This window comes from Sciurus carolinensis, chromosome 15 (genome assembly GCF_902686445.1).
Source record: "Sciurus carolinensis chromosome 15, mSciCar1.2, whole genome shotgun sequence".
Lineage (NCBI taxonomy): Eukaryota > Metazoa > Chordata > Mammalia > Rodentia > Sciuridae > Sciurus > Sciurus carolinensis.
Window position 1 is genome coordinate 62,129,373 of NC_062227.1, and position 24,460 is coordinate 62,153,832.

Below are 24,460 nucleotides of genomic sequence, written 5' to 3' on the forward strand. Positions count from 1 at the left end.
TTTGATCACAAGTAGATGCTTACAGGCCAACTAACTCTCCACCCTGGCAGCAGATTGTGATTAATTCCTCAGATGACAAGATTAGGGAAGACAACACCGGTGTCACTAATCCCCCTCAAATATAATTCTTAAAATTATAAAATCTTCTTTTGAAATATAGTGTTCACGTTCTTTTGGAACCGAAATCTACACATCTCACCAGAACTTAAAATCGTCTTCCTTTTCAGCCCTGACATCTTACAAAATGCAGTCACTCTGCACTACCTGAACTTCTCTGAAGAGGGAGCGAATGCTCAAGTGAAGCATAGGATCCAGGAATAACTACACCTATTCGGCAGGATCATACACATACTGCTGTTCTGAGATAAAATAATTGAGTATTAAAACCACAAATTTTGCACCGCATTTTATAAAAGCTCTTAACTCCTTTAAAATGAACGCAATGGCTACACAAATACACGCTGGGACAGTAGAGATCAAGGCTGAGAATCCTACTGCTTTGAAATGCAAGTTTAAAATTCAGTGCGATTTACTTTAAAAAAGAAACAAAGCAGGTGTCTGTCAACAGCCTGACCATAATTATCCTGCCATAAAAAAATACAACTTTGCTCTTTTTAACGAACTCTGTATTCTTTTAGAATTATTGACATGTTTTCTGAATCTTATTTAGGCTTTCTGACTCTGGTTTACTTTTTTCAAACAAAAATTTCAGAATGTTTGAAACCAGAAAAATTTGCCTTGAAAATGCAGAATTATCAGCGAATGGGGAAAAAGAAAAGAAAAGGAATTTTGCTATGTTAGAATACAAAATTGCTTCAATCGATGAACTTTTAGAAGTTACAAAAAAAAAAAAAAAGGTATTAAACCAAATATCAAGTCAAGCATCTAGATTATCCTAACGTATGATAAATTACAATCAGGCCACATGCTACAGAACAAGTTTTATAATTTCAAAATACATGCAAGCCCTGCAACAATCCTCTGTCTGGGTAAAGCAGTCTTGCATGGAATTCTCTAGATTTCTGTAAGAAAACCACTCCATACCAATATTTACTTTTCTGTGAAACTGCCAAAATATGGTTCAAAACAATAGCTCCCTAAAAGAAATTTCTCCTTTCTCAACAAATGAGTACAGTTTTGCATTAGAGGCTACTGTTCCAGCTGCTGAAATCTTCACAAAAGTCTAGGTATATCTTAGCAGTTATTTTGAAAACTTGGTTAAAGATACAAAGGCACACTGGGGAGGTGGGGGAGATCCCCTGCACACCTTCGAAGAACCTGATGAGAGGATAAACAGGCACTGCTGGTCAGAGAGCATGTGCTGGAAGGAATGCAGGGGGGTGTTTTGTTTGAGTGTCTGCAGTGGGCAACCTTTTCACTGGGGAAGATAATCCAGGAATAGCTCACAAATATAACGAATCTTTCATCTGCAGTTAACGTTTATTTTTGTCCTCTCGCTTACATTTCTTTATATTTAAAATATGCACTCCTGAATTCTTCCTTTTCAAGAAGGCAGGAATGGGCTTTGAAGTTGAGGGGGGGCAGGACTGTAGAAGAGGGAGCTTCGTGGTTTCAAAATTCCAAACAAAAATGGAGAAATCTTTCAGGAATCTTTTGGAAGTCTGGAATGCCCTAATGGGATATATGCTGTCCACTTTGCATGTCTCTTGTGTGTACTCTTTAAAATATTTTGAAAAGAAAAAGAACCCCCAATAAAAACAATATCAAGATCTTCCTGTATTTGTTTCATATGCCAGTAATTCATAAAAATCATAAACTCTTTAGCCTCTAAGAGGATGAGAGGACAGGATGAGATCAGTTTCCAGGAAAGCAATGTATACGCTGAAATTGAAGACTTCCATTGGTTTAGTGAATCCAGTATTAATTGCACAAAAAGACAAATACTTTCTTTGTGATGAATATTTTCTCAGCTTTCAAAGTGTTCCTCAGTGACATGTTTTACATGCTGTGTAAATTGTGTGAATAATAGTTTTGTCCTATTTGGGATGATTTAACAGCATTGTCTTTAATCTCCTTCCTAGCTGTTCACTTTCATACTTATTAAACAAATTTTAATATCCAAATTTCAAATTCCAACAGCTTTAATTAGAAAATGGGTATACTAAGTTTAAAGCTGAATGTTGTCAGCTATCCTAACATTTTGAGGTAAATACCTAGGTTACACTTCACAAAGTATCTCTTTCTCCAGAAAAGAACCTTGAAGAGACCCCTTCCTTTTAGTTAATCTTACAACTAGCTATTTCTAGAATTCCCTACAAAGGACAGAGGCCACGTAGCAAGCAGATGCTCAGTTTACACATAATGATATAATATTCTCCTATAAATGTTAATTTAAAGAAAGTTGTGTTAGTGCTTAAGTTAAAATTTGTTGACATGAAAAAGCAAACTGAATTATAGATAGTATCAATCCGAATCCTTATGATCAATGTCAAAAGTGATGGGGGGAATTATGTATTTTAAGTACTGCATTTTCCAATCATCTATCCTGGACACCTACTAATGAAAAAAACAATTTACAATTCCTCTATTAAACTGTGATTTCTTCAAGTATCTGGGCAAGGAAGTTTCTCTTTTCCTTCCAAAATAGCTTAAAATATGGATCCAATAGCATGTCTGAAACCTTCATACAAAGGCTTTTATATAATGGAAAACCCACAGGAAAATTAATAATTTTAGTATTATCCATTTTTCTTGATACTTTTAATAATCTCTGTAAAGAAGACTAATCCAGACTTATTTTATTTAAGCATTTCTTCCTTACACAAACCAGTAAACATAGTATCAAATGCACATTGAGTTTTTGTTTATCAACCTAATGGTTCACTCATATTTCAATTTTCTTGGAGTATTCAAACCTGAATTAGAATCTTTATGACAGTAGAGATCGTTCTCTTTAGGATCCATGAGTCCCAAATTATCTCTGATCACTTAAAAGAGATCCTCCTGAATTTAAAACCAAAAAGAAAAAGAAAGAAAGAAAGAAAGAAAGAAAGAAAGAAAGAAAGAAAGAAAGAAAGAAAGAAAGAAAGGAAAGAAATGCAATTGAACACAGAAAACAGACTTTACCAAAAAGTATAGTTTGAGAAAATATCTGTGGAAATAAAGAAGATCAGAAACTATTTCTTAGAATGAAACTTCACATTTCCAGAGAACTGTGAAGTGCCAAAAATCCCAAGTGAGGTCACGGTGAGATTGTCACCAAAGTTTAAACCAGATTACAAGTGGGAACAAATTCCACCCATGTTTGAAACAGAAAAGTTGTAGCTATTAAACCTTTATGATAAAATGTATATGATTTTTATGTCAAGACTTTATACGTTCTTAAGTTGGTTGCCACAGAAAAAATTCTGAAGGACATTGATTTTTTCCCCTGTGCATTTGATAAGTCCACTTAATACAATATGAAAATTGTTACTTTATAGATTTGAATATTTTCATGTTAATTTCTGAGGATAATTTAATATGGTATGTTTTTCCCTGCATGAATACATGACTCACCGTGTCTGATTATCAGATAATATAAAATCAAGGAATCTGCTAGGAAGAATAGTAGAGGCGAAATATTAGGTGTACAATAAAAAAAGGTTGAATATAGAAAATGAAGATGCAGAAATTTAAGAAGTTCACATACAAATTCAAGAGAGTGGACATGCAAAATAAATCACAGCATCAACCAAAGACACTAAAGCCTCATCAGAAGTTGAAGGCCATAAGAAACTGGGATGTGACAGAAAAGAGCAACATACTAACATCTGCACAGAGAACGTGAATATGTTCTGCCGCAATAAGCAGGGCTCTTGTGGACATTTAGGTGGCTGTCACTTCACATCGCCTCTTCTTCACAAACAAAACCACGCTAGCCCTAATTCTAGGCTCTGTTTTCCACAGCGACAGTCCTCTTTTCCTCCACTGGGTTTGAGCCCATAGACCACGTCACACTTCCACAGTAACTTGAGGTCTCTAGATGCAGCACACATGCAAACACACACTCAAGGATCCTGCCAGATCTATGGCGAGATGTTGGGCCAGGTTTATGTTTTCTCTTGCCACAGATGCATCAGAGTTTTCAAAACAGGGCCAGGCAGCACCCCCCTCCTTGAAAGCAGTCCAGTCTAAAGGTGGAAATGCAAGTCCATCCTCTGTCCCATACAGGTGTGGCAAAATAATACCTGACCATGGAAGGGCACAGTGTAAATTTTGTTTGCTTTATGTCACAGAAGAGAGAGGGCCCATTTCAAAAAGGAGGGGGGAAAAAGTGAGTTTACACAACAGATTGTGACAGATTTATTACTATTTATCATGGTAAATATGTATTGAAGAAAACACACAAATATCTTTATCTAGTCATAATCACTCCAAAAGAAACGTTTTACTATCCCCAGTTCTACACTGTTATACAAACACAGTCGAAACAAGTTTTAGAAGTATCTCTTATCAGATAAATACTCAAGATTTCATTTGAATTTTCAAGAAGAATAACCAAGCATAGCAGAGGTCTAAAACTCCAGGAATCTAGAGCTACAGGAGCAAGTGTTACAGTGTCTAGTACAGACTGTTTCTTGGAATCAAGTTAAAATACAGACTTTGTGTGATGAAAAGGCACAGGATCTTCCTGTAAGCAATAAGCCAACAGCACATACAACAAAGCTAATATAAACTAAGTTAAACTGCTATTAGAACAGAACTGTGGTATTTTTAGAGTACCAGTCAATAGGTGACTAAATTCTACAATTATCCAAACTATCTTATTCTTCCTGTTCAATAAATAAATAAATAGCATTTCCATTAAATTGAATTTTCTTCCTCCTCCGTGTCTTTCAAAAAAGGGCTTGTTATCAAAATATTCCATAAGGACCATTAAAACATTTAGCCAAAATAAATTCTCTAGGAAGAGGTAATCCTAAATTGATGATCAAGAGCTAAAAATTAAATAATACAAACTAAATTTCCAATTCCTGACATATTTATTAGGAAGAAAGCAAAAATAATTTTATATTACCAAGCATATCACAACACATCAGCAATCTATAAATTATCTGAATAGCAAAGAGAAAACTGTACCAGGAAAATTTTCTAAAAGGGCAAGTTATTGGGAAATACTTAAAATTTACAATGAATTTAGAAAAATTGTTGAAAATGATAATATTCAATGCCACACCAATGCACTCCTTAGAAATTGTGTAGCTTTCTGCATAATTTTAGCACTGGAGAAAACAAAGTTAAATTTAACATGGGGCATAAACAGAATATGAGAGCTTGTTTTTCATAGCTTTCGTAGCATTGAGTTACTGTCATTTCAGAACATTCAAAGGTCCATTTAATGTATTTAATATTGTCTACACTAAGTTCAGGGCATGTTTAAAATGTAAACAGCTGTGAGGATTATATTATTTGAAGTTGTCCTAAAGCAATTAAAAGCTAAAATTTCACCTACATTAAGCCCATCACTAACTTCAAGTTTAAAATAGGTTTATATAAAAACCTTTGGGGATATTAGTCAATTTCAATACATATAGACATTCAAAGAAAAATAATTCAGCACATTTTTAAATGACTTACTGATAGTCCAAAATGACTTTTATATGTCATTGGTAGTTTTATTTACACAATATTGTTCCATATTTATGGATAATTTTGTGATGCTTCTTCAACACCAAGTTTGCAATAATCAGCATACAACATTTGTGTTTTTTTCTGATAAGACTTATTCTGATATATTCATTTAATAATTTTTTGGATGAGCTGAACTGAAATCAAGTCAAATACACAGGTGTTTGTGTTAATCTAATCTTAGCATGTTTGCAAAACCTGTTGTTCTTCTAATTTATTAAAAGTGAAATAAAACTAATATGCAAGCATTGATGGGCAATATATGCTCAGAAATCTAAATATAATTTTAAAGTATATGAAGTTATAATCAGGCCATACTTTTCCAATATTAGTACTTTACAAAATTAAATCAAAACTCTCAACATATAGACAGGAAGAAGGGACGGAAGAATGAAGGAAACAAGGGAGGAAACCGTCTTTTTATTTCACATAAGGCAAAAATTACTAGAAAGAGATCAGTTCTCAACAAAATTAAATATCTAGGACCTAAAATCTGAAAATACATATAATAATTCCAATTAAGACATTATGCATTTGTTGTGATCACAACCAACTTTTGCTGTGTTGGGCCTGGGATGCTTCAGCAGCTCCTGCACACAGCTCCAGCCATTACCAAGACCCAGAATGCTCTGGTTACAGCTGGGTGCTCACCTGGTATGACAGACGCAAACAGCTACTATGGCAGCTACCTTTGCAACATTTATTCTGCAACCTCTCTGGAAGATAGAGACATTCTCCCTGCACTCTGGGCTGAAACCCATGTAAATTTTTCCTAAATCCGCTCCACAAATCTCCTTTCGCATGCAAATCCATAAATCATCATAATACTGACAAAGAATTTAACCAACACATGAAACTAATACTCATTCTCTTGAAAGCCCTATACAGGTAAAACTGCTGGAACTTCAGGCCCCTTTTCAAGGCTCTCTTCAGAGATTAACCTGCTGGATACCAACATGACCACCCAGTCTTCCGAGATGCCCAATTAATCATCCCAAGGTGGATCAGGTGGCTGGACGTGCAGGTCATTCCTACCTCTTCCACATTCTGGATAAACACGCTTCTCTGGGCGCATGGAACCACATTTACTTCTAGCTCCTTCACAGCAGCACAAAACAGAACAGAGTGAACAATATAGAAAGCCGAAACAAGCTGTACTTACTGAAGATGGCAAACCTGGAGGAACTTTTCGAACTTTTTTTGTCTGTACCTCTGAAAGAAAATGAAGATGATGTGAGCTCCCACACACCCATTTTCCAAACTAAAATACATTATACCAGGAAGCCACTGAGATTAGACCAGAATTTGTTAAATCATTCCCACAGCGCCATCGTTACAACTATCACCTTCAATTCTAGCAGAGATCAATTCTGCCTTGTTCATAAAAATAAAGATACTGTATTTAACTTGTTACTGCTGCTGCTTTTTTTTTTTTTTAAAGGTTCCCTATGTGTCGCCAAGAAAAATCCAGAAATAAGCAGACACCAAAAAAAGTTCTCCTGCTGCTTTAAGTTGTTAATATATGTATCTGCCCAGTGGGCTACTGAGGAGGGGGGTCACAGCCTGACAATTAAGCCAGATTTTAAGGGGTTTGGAGAGAAGGTAGAGTAGAGATAGGGTGAGAGGGTGGGATTTTAAAAAGAAGAGAAAAATGACACTCAGGAATTCAAACAGAAGAAGACCTTACCCATGGCACTACTGTGAAGAGGCCTCCGTCGGGGGTTATTGCTAGAATACTGATAGTACTGGGAGCCAGGTTTGGTGGGCGAAAGGGTTCCTGGATTGCCCATATCCATGTCCCCTCCAAGGAGACTCTGCTAAAAGGTTAAGAAGAAGAAACAAACACATAAGTTTACTTCTTGACATTCACCATCCCTCAACTGATTGCTAGTACTATTTAGACCCATGCAATAGAGAAAGCAGCATCTGCTGAGCTGAAACAATTACCAAAACAAAAACCAAAAAGGAAAAGCAGTCTAGGAAGCGATCCCCAGGTTTACCCAGTTTTATTCTTTATGTTTGAGAGGGAGGTATGATTCCCTTTAAACCACATATTTTTTAATCTTTTCGGATGACTGATGCTTAAGTTTCACATGAAAATGGCATTTCTGTAAGAGGGGTGTTTTTCTTCCTAGACTGAGGCGCCTAGGGAACTATTCATGCCCTTCCTTCACAAGACCAGCAAGAATCTAATTTTTCGAACTTGCCCCGGCTGTGCACACTGGGGCGAGCGTGCCCTGTCCACTCCAGTAAGAACCCTGCCCCTCTGCCCCGGCACACCATGACCCTCCACCAACCCCAACGGCACCCACAGAACTGAACACGGCAGCGGAACCGAGAGGAAACTCCAGCCTCACACCAACTTTCACCATTTTAGAAAAAGTAGGCATTCTAAGCTTACAGGAACAAATCAAAGAACTTCGGAACGCTCTCTTGAGGACTATCGGAAGCTGAACACATCCCCACAGATTAAACATTTACCTGAGCACTAGAAAACTCACAAATATCATTAACTTATCACAGTGTGACAAATTACTACACTTTCAAAAATGATGACATAAGAAAGATTATATAATAATATCACATTTTCTAAAAGCTACATAGAAACTTACCCATAATATATAAATCGCCTGATTATACTCTGCATTGAACACATTGTTCTTTTAATTATTCTGATATGCAATAAAACAAGTGTAGATAGTACCATTTATATTAAGAACAAATTTGCTGTTTAATAAAGAAATTTTAAAATTAAGTACTAAAAATCTAACTTTATCGTTACTTGTAATCAACTTTTACTGACTGAACTAATTACTGTCCTTGATAAAGTACAGAATGTGTTTTCCCTAATCTAAATTCTAATCACCATGTCACTCACAACAGACTTAGGGATGCTTCACTAACACACTATTCACATGCAAAATACTCTAAATAGGCCAATTATGACTCTGCCCCTGTTCCCTGGTTAACCCGCTGAGAACTGAAAAATTTCACAAGGCAGTCACCAACTAAAACAAAGGGTCCTTGTTTTAAATTAAGACAGTCTTTTTGATTCCTAAATAGCTCAACAAAGTGGCATGTCCTCTAGTGAAAGCAGTTGGTCAAATATGACCCATAAGCTGGAAAATCAAAAATTCAAACCTCCCCTTTCCACCGCCATATCGCTAAATATCATAGAGACCTCTCTATTGCGAGGGGTTTTTGTGAGTGCTGGATGAGTAATATATAAAGGACTAATCAGCTGCTGACAGGCTTGCCTTCACTGCGTTAGCCTTCGACTTTTTCAAGGGGTCCATAAAAAAACCTACTTTAAAATAAAACCTCTAAGATGAGAGAATATGAAGGCTGAAAGCACATACTGAGTAATCATTGCTAGCATCTTAATATTTATCACAGAAGTAGCTGATAAAAACCGATTATTTGCCAGAGTATTTACCTGATGTCTGCATGTTCAACTACTGCCTCTGCCAAACTTATGAAAGATACTAAAATGCTGCCCCAGGGAAAACTGAAACGCAGAGCTCATTATCACAAAGTTTTCTATCAGCTGGGAATCTAACAGGACAACATCAAAATGTTTTTAAATATAAGTTTAGGAGTTTCATTCAAAATTTTTAGAATTTCAACCTGAAATTTCACACTGGGCAATTCCTGTGAACAAAGTGTATATATTTAAAACTTCCAAAGTTTTCTTTGAAATTTCCATTGAGAAAGCTGCAAATGATTTGAAGTCACAGCCTCCGAATAGTTGGGTAAATCTGAGTCTTCATTTCATTGGAAAAAGGGAGGTTGAAAATGATATAATTATTATTATTTAATTATTTTACAGTGCTGGGAATCAAACCCAGGCTTCTGGCATGCTAGGCAAACACTCTACACTGAATTACATCCCTGGTCCATAGAAATGACCTTACTGATAACTTTGTATTTACCAATAATAAGAGCATTGTATTGACAGATATTGCCCAATTTCTCTATTTTTCTTTTCCCTAAATAATATACAAAATATTTAGGAAAGGGCTAAGCAAATATGCTCAGATACTTGCTTCTCTTTTTAATGAGCCTAACCACTGGTTAATTCCTGTTGGTCCTGGTGGCAAAGGTTTCACCCTCAGGAAAGTAAATGCATTTAATGGGTCAACCTAAAAGCAAACATGCTTGTTACCCTGGGTTTCAGCAGCATTCACAACACAGTTGTTGGAAATATAAAATGATAGCCGAAAAACAGCTAACTGGCTATGGCTGACCTCGTTGTTAATTTAAAAGAAAATCATTTCATGGGCCAGTCATAAATAAATCATGTATCCAACTCTTGCATATGCAGCCACATGAGCTGTGCACAGTGGCACAGTACAAAGACCAGATAGCGCTTACTCACACTTAGTGGCTCATGCTAATCTTCCCACCCCCCAAAGCACATTCCTGTTTCTTTCTCTTTTAAACCTGTTTGTTCCTTTTTCTTTTTCACTTGGACAATAGAATCATTCTTCTAAAGCAACAAAAATAAACATTTCCTCACACTTAAGGGGACCCTAATCACCCCCTTAGGGAAAACGAAGATAAAAATATATGTGTTCTTATTGTAAAGTATACTTGTAAAATGAACAATGACCATTTACTATTGTTTGGTCTTTACGTCATACACTTAACTCTCTGTAGCCTTGAGAAAGATTAAAAAGAAAAAAATTCCACAGGCTGAAAAGCCCGACTTTTTGATTTTAAAAAACTTAATGGCATTTGATTTAAGGCAAATTAAATAGTGCACAAAATAGAGAAGGCATTCAGTTATATATGAATTTACCTACGTGTATCTACAGCTCTGAAGACAAGTTTATGTTTAATGAAAGTCAAGTTAGGAAGCTGAGTCTACTTTCAAAATGGGCCAATTCATCCTTGCCTTAAATAGGATTATAAAGGCTTCAGACTCTTCACATTGTGCAACCTCGTGCTCTGTGGTTATGCTGGGTCTCAGTAGTGAGTCTGCCAGGAAACACTGGGAGCAAGATGTGGCATCTTAGAGAACTAACCTGTAAATCTTCCACCCAGGGGTTAGCATTTTGCTTAACTGTCTGCAATGTGATGAGACAAGCCCTTCCCCCTGTTCACTCCTTTCCATCCACAGGCAATCTCAAGGCTGGAAATACCCTACCCCAGGAGTAAAACACACTGACTTTCTCAACCGGCTTTAAATGTTTTGAGATTCACCCCCTGCAACCCATTCTCCAGCAAAGAGCCAGTTCTAGCACAGCCATTCAAAGGCCAAAGGCAGCATTCTTTGAGGATCTGTTTCAATTAAAATTTCTGTTTGTTTTACATCAGATCTGGGCCTCAGACTGTCCTTCTCACACAGTCTCAATCCAGTCCCTACTGCTTTTGGGGGGAGCGTCTTAACATCCTTGATCAACCACTAAACTTTGCTTATGCAACCAGGAATGCAAACCATGAATTAAACTTGAGAAACAGAAAAGCAACATATATCTCAAATTAGATTTATAACTGAATGGTAATCAAAAATAGAAGTAACTGCTTGAAGCTTAAATTATCAACTTTTTTTCTTGTTAAACTAAAATCATCTTGCTCTGAACTATTATTTCATTTCAGTCAGCTCTTTAAATGTAATGGGTGGGTGGCTCATTTCTAAAAAGAAAGATTATATTTACCCTTAATTATAGATATGAGATCAGAGTACGAGGAATGCTGCTTTTGGGGTTTATAATTAATTCATCTAATAGGTGAATGACCTTGAATGTTAGAGTTGGGTCCTGGAGAGGGGGAGGGAGAAAACAAAAATGGAAGGGGTTAAAAAAAAAATCTCTGGGGAAAAATGTGCCCCTGGTTTTTAGGGCTTTCTCTGGTTTTGCGTCACTGCCATCACATTGTGATCAGATATCAGACACAACATCTTGGGGGGATGTTGTAGAACAGAGGAAAGCAGTCTCAGATGAAACCAGATTAAGCTCCTTTTCTGAACTATTGCCAAATGCTTGTGAGTCTAATTCATGTTTGGGTATTCTAGTACTCACACAGCTGCAATTCCATTCTTTCATCACAAACCTAAGTGATGTATAGTGGCTTTGTATGGTGAACTGACTCTATAAAGCCAGGGATTTTTAATGTTAATATGGAAATAAAATTCTGAGCTAGAAAACTTATGAACACTGGATATTTGTATAGGTACTCAATAGACTTTGCAGTGGTACGTGCAAAATACACAGAGAAATCACAACTTGGATTTGTTCAAAACACTTTTTTTTTTTTTTTAATCACAACCGAGGTCATTGCTACATAGCTAATTCTGCACAGAATCGGGTTTTCAAAGACACTGCTGAATAAGATTCCTAGCAGCCATGGGGAAGTTTCTGCAAATCCCTGTCGAATAGCTGCTGCTGAATTTGCCATTCTGACCACAGAAGGGCCATTGCTGACTTACTGTAGTAGCAGGAGGGGGCGATAATTTTGCTGCTGTTGGCACTTACTCTGCAACCTAGAATATATTTTGCACCAAAGGGCAATGAAGAACACAATATTTCCACCTGTCCACTTTTGAACTTCAAAACTCAAAACTGAAGGTCAGTCTTTGGACAGTCTTTATTCCTGATCCCCAAAGGCTCTGGAAGGCACCTTTCTAGTTTATTTAGATTTCTACCCTATGCTTGGTTCCAACAAAAGAAGACTCAGGAAACTTGGAAAGACAAGATGGTAGAGATAACTTTCATAATCAAGGACTTAACAGATTGTCATCTATTGCAGAGAAATGCAAATTGTTGAAGTAATCATTTAGCAAATAATTTCTTTGAAGGGCTGTTGGTCAGTGATGTTTTTATTTCTACGTTAAGTGAGTAATGCTCATTGTATTTCATAACAAGTCTCATGTTGAATTCAAATACATTAAGAGGAAAAGCTTAAGGTCAACAGATGCGTTAGAATCCTAGCTTGGAGCCCCATAAGCAATGTGATTAGGGGTTAGTTACGCAGCTACTCAAAACCATACTCTTCTCCTCTGTAGAAAGGTACTAGTAAAATCTGTATGGAACAGTTATCAGATGAAACAACACACACAAAATGTCCAGCAGAGCTGCTGTGCAGCACAAGCTCACACTCCCTTCCTCCATCCTCAACTCACAGCCCATATTCAAATCCACTGATTACTCTTTAAAACATTCACCCAAACTTGTGAACAATTGCCAGATCCTCTACTCCACTTTCAGATCAAAAGTACACACTGCAATAATAACTCTGAGAAGTAACTACAGAAGCTGAAAAGGACTTAAATATGTAAACAGTGGTGATAGTCTTATGGCCTAGGTCTATAACTGGCAAAAAGAAATGACTAGTTTCCCCCTCGTATTTAATAAAGAAATTGGCCAACGATCTCGATAATTTGAGTTTAAGTGGCCATTTTGTTGGAACTGCCACTAAGATTACTTCAGTGGCTCATAATTTTGCTTTTACAGGCATGAGCAAACAGAGAGTGTTAATTCAACTATATGTGAGATCAAAATTAGTTAACAACCAACTAGTGATACAAAAACAAGAAAAGTTTCATATGATAAAATTTCATGCATCATGATGTTAAATAAATTTTTTTTTTTTTGCTGCATTAGCCACTGATAAATGACCTCAATTATAGTTCAATTTTGTTTTTCCCCCCTTGCAAAGCCAATTCCAGGCATTTAGTGAGTGTTTACATGATACTTATCAAGTGCTTTTTTTAATCTTTTGCTTCCCCCATGAGGTGTGTCTCTTTCTCTCTCTCTCTCTCTCTCTCTCTCTCTCTCTCTCTCTCTCTCACACACACACACACACACACACACACACATACGCACACACAAACACACAAATAAATCAATGAATACACTTCACAGTTTTGTTGGGAATTTTCATAACTCGCGAAGAATTCAATTGACCTTGAACAGAGTTATTTATTCTAGTAGTAATTATATTTTAACAAACATACAAAAATTTGAAATACATTGTCTTTCTTTATAAAGAAACACAACACCTTATATTTAAATGCTATAATGTGATGCAAAGGTTGCCATGGTAACTATTACTTAATGTATAACACAGTAATAGTCAGGTAAAAACTCATGCATTTTGGTATGAAAATTACAACTGCCCAAGGGCTGGCAAGATTTATGCATTCACCTATTTGACTACTTCTCAAATTAAAAAAAAAAAAATACATTATTTATCATATACACTAAAGTGAGGTTTTTCTGTGGTTTCTGAAAATCCATTCTGGATTCCCAGGTCATCTATTACATACTAAAAAGGGGATTACATTTGTTGTTGGGAAGATAGAAATTTAGCAAAACAAAACATTAAAGCAATCAGAAATCCAGAATAAAACTGGATTTGAGGAAATCTTATGTAAACAATACAGAATTTAAGGTAACTACCTTCCTGTCAGCTCAAGTTGCTTCTCAGTTCAGGAAGTTCGTTTAATATATAATTCAATTAAATAGTGACTTGATATTGTATAGCCACTGCTTGCCTTAAAATGTTCTCCTTCAGCAGTTTTGTGCCAAAGTAAAAATAGAACAATTTGAATACACTCCGTTAACGTACCAGGGAATTAGCACCAACGCTCCCATAAACATAAACATGTGGCTTTTATAAACTTGCTAGGAAGTATATTTGGCCATGTTACTCTTTAAATAAAATAAAGGAATATCAAACTGTCACATGTCAGTCTTCACCACACTGGGTGGGGAAAGTTACATTTCAAGGTTATTTTAAATGTCTGCCCCTCTGGGGAAGAAGTTATAAAAACCATTTTTACGAGGCTGGCCTCTGGGGACAGGGACCAGGGTATCCTTAATGATGCTTTCCCTGTACCTCATCTAGGTGCTCAACTATAATCTAATGGCCCACTTTATAAGGTATCACACTAAAATAAAGTGTACCAAGATCTTCGCCCCTACGTATGGTGACAAGCCTACCACAAGATGTGAAGAAATTAAGACTGTGAGGCTGGGAGGAAACCCACGTGTCGTCTTCAGTCCTCCTGAGATCCTAACCATCCTTCAGGAGCCGCGCTCCACGCGCTTTAGCTCTTCACCTCCTAATGTTCTTCTTAATGTGTGGCTGATCAAGAATGGGTGGCATGTGGCCCAACTAGTTTACATACTGGTTGAAGAGGAAATGACATCATTCATGTTGTAACTCACTGGGAGCCTAGCTCAGAGCGTTGTCATGGCAAAGGCTCACTAAATATGGAAGTGAATGCAGAACTATTGCTGCTGATCAAGCCAAAGCCTTAAGTGAACTGTTGTGCTCTTGTTATTTTAGCATAAATCCATTCCTTTAGCCATTCCAATTGTTGTTGCCGCCAATAATAACAGTCATAGTAGTAGAAGCAGGGGTAAGAGTAATATGTGGAGGGGGAGGGGGAAGAGGAAGAGGAGGAGGGGGAGGAAGAGGACGACGATGACGACAAGGACAGATGTGACTCCAAGAGCAGTGGCAAGGGAAGCAGGCGCGTAGTCATGAATGCTGAGCTTCAGGACAAGGGCAGGCACTTTACCTACTAACAAGGCAGCTGCTTCAGACAGATGGGGCCATTTAAAGTGGGTATGTGACCTGGCCAAGGCCAGGAGGCTGGCAAGCAGTGGAGCCAGTTAGACTTGACTTAAGGCCCAGGCCTGTCGTCTACCCCACACTCCTCCCTCTTCTTGTGCACTTGATTTTTATACCCTATCCTACCCTCTGAGCATTACCTGGAGTTGTCTGTTGTCATTGGTACCTTTTAACATCCATTAAAACTCGTCACTGGGGACCAGAGCAAGTGCTTAGCATGTGTGAGGCCCTGCGTTCAATCTCCCTCATCAAAACAAACAAAACATCCCCCCCTCAACAAAAAAAAAAAAAAAAAAAAAGGAAAAGCTCATCCCTGAAACTCCCTGCAGAGGAGCAGATCTAACTCATGAGAACAGGGCAGGCCTGGGTGTGAGGGCCACTTACCCTGGGATACCCTGGACAATCTAACATTGGTGGCTTCAGGCGCCAAGCCTGGGAAATGATGGCATGTTGACTCAGATCCACTGTGAGAATCAAATTAGAGAACATGAAGTGCCTAGCAGAGATGGCAGCACTTACAGAGCCCTCATAAATGGACACGAAATAATCATCATACTTGCTATAAAATATCTTATCATAGATTCGTGTACTCTATTATTATTTAAGAATATTATGTAAGTTTGAAAGAACTAGTAAAATGTGTTCTACATTAGTAATACGCTAATTACTAATTATAAACACATGTATTATGTACATCTGCCACAGGACGGGGAAGTCTACCTGTACAGCAACATGCCCTCTCAACAAACGAATCTTATTCTTGTACCTGAAGGCTCCCACTGCCTTGGTTCCTTCTGTCTAATTTTGTCTTCCACAGTGTGTCAATCATCTTCCCTAATGAGGTCTGAACTCTTGTTCTTCTCTTGATCATTATTCCTTATGATTATTTCTTCTCCAACCCAGTCTTCTCTCATTTCAGTCCTCTTCTTCCTTCTAGACTTTCTCTTCCACTTGATGTGAAAATTTCATCGGTGATCACATTTATCACACTGTACGGCAAGTCACTGTTTACGCATCTGATTTCTCCCTTCTGATCTGTGGGTCCCTCAGGGGCAGAAAGTGAGCTCCATCATCTTTGCATTCTGGCATCTGGCACGCTGGGGCTTGGTTCGTAGGATGCCCTCCGTAAATGCCAACTGGCTTAGTTAATTAACTGTGGAAGATACTTCCATGATTTCCACTGCTACTGTCATGAAGATAACTTCTCCATTTACGTCCCAGTAGACACATAACTCCTTCACCTCCATATTCAGTGAGTCTCCTCCTCAGCTATAAAACCTAAAGTCTGACTCCTAATATGCCAAAGGCTCAACACATCTCTTTCACAAAACTTCTGCTTTCCACTTATTCTCTCAGTCCTTTACAATTTATTTGAACAGTCAGCATTTGTAACCTCTAGGAAGAAATTAGTTGTATGTTTATCAAAACACACTTGCGATGGTTTAACCTTTCTTTTAATCTATGATTGGTTTGACTGAAAGATGGATAAATGTCCCTAAATACACTGGGTTGTTCAATGGTTCATCATTCACCCAAAAGCCAGGTTCTGGAAAGAATCTAGATAGCTGGGGACAACAGGCACCACCTGGGAGCAAGAGATTTCATGATCCACACACCCCCAAAAGAGAAGGCTGAAGGAGAGAGGAACAAAGGCCACAGAGAAAAAGCTACGGTGCTAGGAGTCTGCAAGGGACATTATTCTGAGAAACTCAGCATGGGAAACAGGCTAGGAAGACTTCATGCAGCAGGCTAAGAAATTGCCCTCCTTAGGAGGAAGCAGGGAATCTTAAAATCATACTGAGCACTTAGATTCTACTTTCTTAACTACTGACACCAAACTGGCTTTGATAAAATCAAAGACAGAGACAGCATAGTAGACTAGAGACAGAATCAAGACAATCAGGACAACAATAAGTACACTCATACATTGCTGATGGGATTGCGAATCAGTGCAACCACTCTGGAAAGCAGTATGGAGATTCCTCAGAAAACTTGGAATGGAACCACCACTTGACCCGTTATTCCACTCCTCAGTTTACACCCAAAGGATTTAAAAACAGCATACTACAGTGACGCAGCCACATTAATGTTTATAGCAGCTCTATTCACAATAGCTAAGTTATGGAACCAACCTAGGGGCCTATCAACAGATGAATGGAAAGAAAATGTGGTATGTATATATACAACGGACTATTACTCAGTCATAAAAACAATAATATTTACTGGAAAATGGACAAACCTGGAGACCATTATGCTAAGCGAATTAAGTCAATCCCCAAAAACCAAAGGTTGAAGATTGAATGTTCTGCTATATGAATGCTAACAACCAAGGGGGGCAGGGATAGAAGTTCAGTATATTAGACATGGGAATGAAGGGAAGGGAGGGTGACAGGAATAGGAAAGACAGAATGAATCTGACTTTACTTTCCTATGTTCACATATAAATACATCAAAGTGAATCTCCACATCATGTTCAACTACAAGACTGGGATCCTAATTAGAAAAAAATGTACTCCTTGTTTGTATAAATATGTCAAAATATACTCTACTGTCATATATAACTAAAAAGAACAAATAAAAAAAAAAGAAGAAGAAAAAGAACTGAGCTTCAACATAACACAAAGTTTTGGGACATATCTTCCTCTGGAGGTCAGGGGCCTAATCTTTCTTAGACTATGCATGCACCAATTTGCCAGAGTTCTTCCCACTATGCTAACTTTTCCAGAGTGACATCACTAAATTCTAAGAACAAAGTTTTAAGACAGTGATCACCAGTTTCTTAAAGGGCTGAACAGAAAATATTTTAGTATTTGCAGCTATGTAATTTCTGCTGCAATCACTCAACTCTATATCTTGTGGTTGAATTAGCCATGCATGGTATAAAAATGAACAAATCAAGCTGTGTTCCAATAAAACTTTATTTATAAAAGTAGGCTGTGGGTTGGACTTGGCTCCAGTCCATAATTTGATGATCATTTTTCTAAAATGAACACATAGTACTTTTTACAGGGCACATTCTCAAAGTTCAATTCTGCTAGGGTAGAAGTATCATGAGACTTTATGTACACCAGCTTCACCCTGTCCTCTTGCCCTTATATTAGCCCCACCTAGAATATTCCAATGCTGCCACCAGAAATGGCTTTCTAAAATCCCGAGTTGCTCTTGTTCTCTCAAGTTCACAAATACTGAGTCCCACTCCATTCCCACAGCCACTTTAGCCCCAAGTTCCTTTCAGGCCTCTCCTTCCTCTCTGACACAATTAGTTCACTAAGATGCCTGGAGCACCTACCATCAGCCAACAGCTACCCTAGGCTCCAGGGACATGGAAGCTCCTCATCTGTATCTTCCCCCTCAACATGGTCTAAGGACAGTCAGAGTCAGACAGAGGCCTGTGTTTCCCCAGTTGCCCTCCTTGCTCTGTCAAGCCTCAGTACCTTTATAGAGGCTGAGCTCTGTCCTGGAGGCCCTTTCTTCCCATGCCGCATTAGACAAGCCACTTCCAAACTGTGATGACCACAACTCTGTCACCCTCTTGGCCTCTCCCTCCCCAACACACCTCAGTACTTCAGGTCCCCTCCTAGGGTTCACTGTCACTGCCTCATCACAGGGCCTGGGCGGCACAGGCAGATGTGGAACCTCCCCACTCTGGAGTCGCAGGCAGTAGCAGGGAGACACCACTGTGTACTGTACAGCGACCCCACAAGTAACAGCAAACACCTATCCCCACGGCATCCGGGACCTCTCAGCCTCTGTGGCTTTCTTTAGTCTTCACAACCGCTTAAAGAAGACTTTATTAACCCCACTTTACAGATAATGTGGCCAGAGGCAGAATGAGGTTAAGTACCCACCCAATATTATTCAAAAAATATTTGAAGAGGAATGAATAACCAAAGTGTGTCTCTTCCACTGACATTTCTTGTGTCTTTTGGATCCACACTGTTCCTGAGATCCCATCTCATATGGGATGTTTTCCCCACATGCTCAAACTCTCCCTCAACCACCTTCTCTCCTGTACCTTCCAGTCACTGCCAGCTCCAGAACTTCTGATAAAGAGTGCTGACCCTGGCCCCTGAGCTCCACTGCCCTTCCCAGCTGGAACACTGGGAGGTTCCCTCTCTGGAAATTCCATTCGGAACTCGCCAATGCCAGATCTTTCCCCTGTAAAGCAACTGGCCTCCAGTCATTCCACTTACTCAAGGTTCACGCATACGACTTTAGAAAGCAGCCTCAACTCCGTGTGAGAAAGATGATACTAAAACAAGCAGTCAGGTAACTTTATAAAAAAAAAGCAAGAATAAGACTGAAAATTTTAGGTTTCCTTAGAGTATATTCTGGAGCACTTATAGCTATAAATACTCTCTCTTCTCTCTAAGGATGTAGGACAGGTATATTTTTATTATGTGTTCCCATAAATATCTCATTACAAATATATTTAGATATTGAGCATGTGGCACTGACTTGCTCAACTAGTTCAGAAGCCAGTTTAACGGAAAAATAAAAAAATTTAAAAAAAAAAGGATACAGCAGAACAAACACTTCCAAAAGATGGAAATAATTTTGTGTATCGATTTTTAAAGAACTAGATACTTTAATTTTTCACATAAATATTTCTCAAAAAAGTACTTGCATAAAAGTAATCTGGGGACTCAAAATTTAACTTCAGACTTTTAAGGCAAAGCCAAACCATTCTCAAATAGAGAAAAATGAGTGAGTATTAGGCAGGAGGAGGACACAAGTCTAAAAGGATTCTGAAGTTTACATGGAAAATTAATGCACAATAGTATTAAAATGTTTCAAGTGAAGTTAAGTTGGGAATATATATATTTACATACATTATATGATATATCATATGTATAATATATATAATTATATATATATTTTTTTTTTTAAAAAAAAGTAAATTAAAACAATACAGTATTGGTGCCAAAACAGGAAATATCAGAGAAAGGTTTATGGTGGAAATGTCACAAAAAAATATCAATGAGAAAATGATAAACTGTTCAATAAATGGTACCAAAAGTTTCCTCATCATCTGTAGGGGTGAAACTGGATTTTATGCTTCATGCTTTATGCCAAAATATAGTTATATGCAGAAGTTAAAATGTAAAGGCAAGAAAATAAAATGTAAGCAAAAAAAAAAAAAAAAAAGAAGAGAGATCTTTGTTAGCTATGACATTAGATCTATACAAATTAGAGAAATATACTGAACCCATGACTACATACTTGTTTTTTAAAACATTATTCTACTCATAGGGGGAAAAGGGTGGGAAAAAAATCTTTGCAGCAAATAGTTCAAAGGAAGGATAAATACCCTTAATAAATAAAAAGCTCTTAGACTGCAATAAGAATAAAACCAAATAGAATGATGAGGAATGTAAACTATTCCTTTCAAAAATAAGATATTTGAAATTTGGCCATAAATACATGAAAAGCTGTTTGGCAAGTTAAAAATAACACAAATTTTCAACTGCCAGTGAGGAAGTTCACTTCCATAGATGGCTAAGAGGAATGGAATCTGCTATAAACTTTCTGGATGGCAATTTAAAATGTACACCAAATTTTTTTAATTTTTAGTTTTAGTTTTTGATGATACTGGGTAATAAACCCAGGAGAGTTCTGCCTATAAGCTACATCGCAGCCCTTTTTAAATTTTGAGACAGGGTTCCACTAAGCTGCCCAGGTGGGCCTCTAACTTGCTATCCTCTTGCCTCAGCTTCCCAAGTAATCCCTGGCATTACAGGCATGTGTGTAGCCTTACAGCAAAATTTTAAAAGGACATGCCCATTGACTTAGAAATCTCAACTTTAAAATTCTATGCTAAGGATAAAACTGGGCAAGTGTACAAAACCATATATGCACAGATATTCATGACAACTTCTTCATGTTTGTGACAATTTAGAAAAACTTACGGTAGTTCTGTTAAGTAAATGAATGAATATGAAATAATGTCATAAATTTACACTGAACGAAAAAGGCTGTCTTTGAAAGTAGGGTCTATTCTTCTAAGAATATCTGCAGGTTTAACCTCTCTTCCACCATCGGTCAAATCATGACTTTTAATAGAGTATTTCGTACTCTGGCAAATTCTCTGGCTTACGTTTGTCAAAAGTAACATTCTTGTGTAACGTCACAGAGCAGAGTTCTGCTGCAAGGTAACTTTAGACAGCAGAGAAGGCAAAATGAAGATGATCTTCATTTCAAAAATCATTCTTGAACTTTAGTGACAGCATGATGAAGACTAATCATCTGATTATATTTGTACATGCACAACTCAGGGGAGAGCTCCCAGGGGGAGATGATCAGATATTCCGAGGCTTTCTACAGAAGGTACTGCAAACAGGTCTTTTGAAGTAGATATAGAATGGACAGAACTACTTCATGCATTTTAGAAAACAGGAAACTAAACTGCCTTTCAATATGCAGATTATGTCATTATTTATAATTCACTAATGCACACGAGAAGGGCTGGAATGAGCTGGTATGTAGATTTTCCCCAACTGCCCCCCACTTTCAGCTGTAGCTTACTTCCTTATTGCTTTCTACCTGCACGGTTCCCTGCAGGAGCACAGGATACAGGCCCACATTGTGTGGGTGACGATGACTTCAGAGCACATGGCAGGAGGCAGAGGTGAAGTCACTTTGGAACACTCCTCCCCAGGCAACAGCACACCTTGCCCAGAGTGTGTCCATCTTTCAACGAGGCGGGCTTTGGGAGACAACGGGCTGGAAGTCCTAAAAAAAGCTTATTTCTAAAATTGTTTTTAAAAAGGTTCTTAGTCATGTGGATAGAACTTCTTTATATTTCTCTGCTGTGAATGGAAAGGAAATTATTTCTCTCTGATGGGCTTAAAAACTGCTAACGGCAATATTTATTTGTTACTTGATGTTTTTTTTTCTTTTTCAAAGTAAGGTAAATATTTATGTGTTCATTTGAAGGTCCATAATCTCTTCCCCTCAATCCTGGTACTCCAGAAGCTCTGAAAACTTTGTAGTGCTGTGACAACTGAACTGAACTGATATGAGGATATCTATATATATTTTTTAATCTTAGTATGACTATTCACATGATTAGCTACAGAAATTATTATCTATTTAATTACTTGATGATGCTTCAAAACTCCACCGGGAGTTACCACAGTACATGTTATATGCACCACATTAACTTCTTAAAATGCAAATAATTCCTAAATTCCTAAATACTATTATCCCAAAGTTCCAAATAAGGAACTGTGGCTTACAAAAGTCCTGTATACTATGGTTAAGGCGTGGTTTAAAAGAAAATTTATGAGTCATCTTTTAATTACTTTTAGAGATATTGTCAACACCTAACTGCACTTCAAGATCCCTGAAACGTTCACACCTGACCTGCTTAAGTTAGTGCTTGAACATGTCCAGTCTACCAAATCTAGGCCTTCCTGGGGAGACAGTGCAGTCCTCTGCAGTTTGCCAGATGATCATTTTATACTTGCTGGTAAACAGTCTCTTATTTAGACCTCCTCATCATACCTGTTAAAATTTTTTATTGAGTTTTAGAAACTGCTTAACTAGACTCTTGATTGCAGGGCTCTCTGAAGAAAGTTCTGTGTAGCTCCAATAAGAAGTGAGTCAACCACCCAGATTTCACTTGGGTGGTACAGAGATCCACTTCCCTCAGAACCCAACATGATATTTGCTCTCACATGGAGGTTCCATATTTGAGGCCGAGTTTCTCTAAAATTTTTCCACACACGCTTTAAAATTGTCAAGGCAACCTGCAATAGTCCAGCCGTGTATGCTATGTATATGTGTGTGTATAATACTTATATGAACTTATTTGTATACTGTCCCTATCCAAACACTCACAAACCTATCCTCCATCCTCCTTCCTCCTCTCACAAACAGACAACTGTCAATTTCCATTCCTTTGTCTGAATGGCCAACACTGAATAAAAAGAGTGAGGAAATTAATGACAACTCAAGAACAAATTTTTCACAGTTCAAACAAGTTTCAGGTTCCTTTTCTTTGGTGGCACTGTCACTAATGCAAATAATATCTTTGGAGAATATGCAAATTTCTTTAATAAATAGTATTATCATGTTCCAGGAACTGTGCTAAGCACTGAGGATAAATTACAGTACAATGCACATTTATGGATGTGCATGAAAACATAAACAAACAAGATAGTGGAGTTTCAACACTTGCCTCTTCTGATAGAGCAGCTTAGGTCTGCAAGACATCCTATATATTCAGACAGAAGACAGAATGTAAAATACAAAAAAAAAAAAGTGCTGTAAAAATATGCAAAAGGAATTATTTATAGATGATTAATCCTCAGGTAAGAAGATTTAAGAAGAAAAATATCATTAAATTAATTTGTGACTAATTTACAACCACCAATCAAAAACATCACAGACAGATTCTAAAACCAATAAACTATAGATGAGAATTTTTATAACTGAGGGATCTGGGGGGCAGCACATGAATTCACTGGTCAATCTAAGCATTGTGAACAGTGAATGACCAGGTATGATCTGTCTCTTGATGTGAAGCAAAATGAGGTGTTCAAGATCAACCAAAAATGAAATAGAAGAGGAGGAGGAGGAAGAGGATTGTCGGGGGCACCACCGTCACCCCTACATCTCATAAGTCATCTAGGTCCCAACTATCGCTTTTCGGGAAATGGGGAGAATAGAATAGCATGCTGAAACACAAGAAAGTGACCAGTCCAATCCATAAAATGGGATATTCTGCAGTAAAATTGCTGTTGATATTTAAAAGGGAGGGGAGGATAGGGAAAGCTGTGAATTTTAAAAAGACTTAAGAGCCATGATGATCAAATGCCATGTCCAGTACATAACATGCTAACTGTCAAAACACGCTCAGAAGACAGCTGGAGAGAGTCCCAGTGCGCTGCTGAAGAATGACTGAGTCTGCCCAGCTGCGGGAATGGCATTGTGGCTATGATAAGCAAAGGAGGGAGCTTTTTTGTTATAGATGCTCTTAAAACATTCACAGGTGAAATAATATGCTGTCGTCATTTTGCTTTGAAATATCAGAAACAAACTGGTGTTTGTTATATTAAAAAAAGACAGGGAAAATATTGTGACCTGTGGAACTGACAATGAAGATCTGGTAGATAGAGTCAGAAACCTCTCAATTTGTTATGTATTTGATAATTTCTGTAATAAAAAAGTTCAAAAAGGTTGATGGATCAATAAGACAAATTCCATATACTTTTAAGCTGCAGAAGGAGGCCAAGACTCAGCA

At 37.6% G+C, this 24,460-nt stretch overlaps 1 protein-coding gene across 11 annotated transcripts in view; it reads right to left on the reverse strand.

Annotated features, from left to right (window-relative positions):
- Tcf4 (transcription factor 4) overlaps positions 1 to 24,460 on the reverse strand; it is a 341,168-nt gene that overhangs the window by 111,196 nt on the left and 205,512 nt on the right. For 8 of the 11 annotated variants that reach the window (XM_047526166.1, XM_047526173.1, XM_047526171.1 and 5 more), the window contains 2 exons: positions 7,319 to 7,448; positions 6,794 to 6,843 (listed from right to left, as the gene is read on the reverse strand). In XM_047526166.1, the coding sequence (XP_047382122.1) occupies positions 6,794 to 6,843; positions 7,319 to 7,448 (180 nt within the window). The remainder of the gene's footprint in view (positions 1 to 6,793; positions 6,844 to 7,318; positions 7,449 to 24,460) is intronic. The other 3 variants (XM_047526170.1, XM_047526182.1, XM_047526167.1) reach the window with 1 other exon arrangement.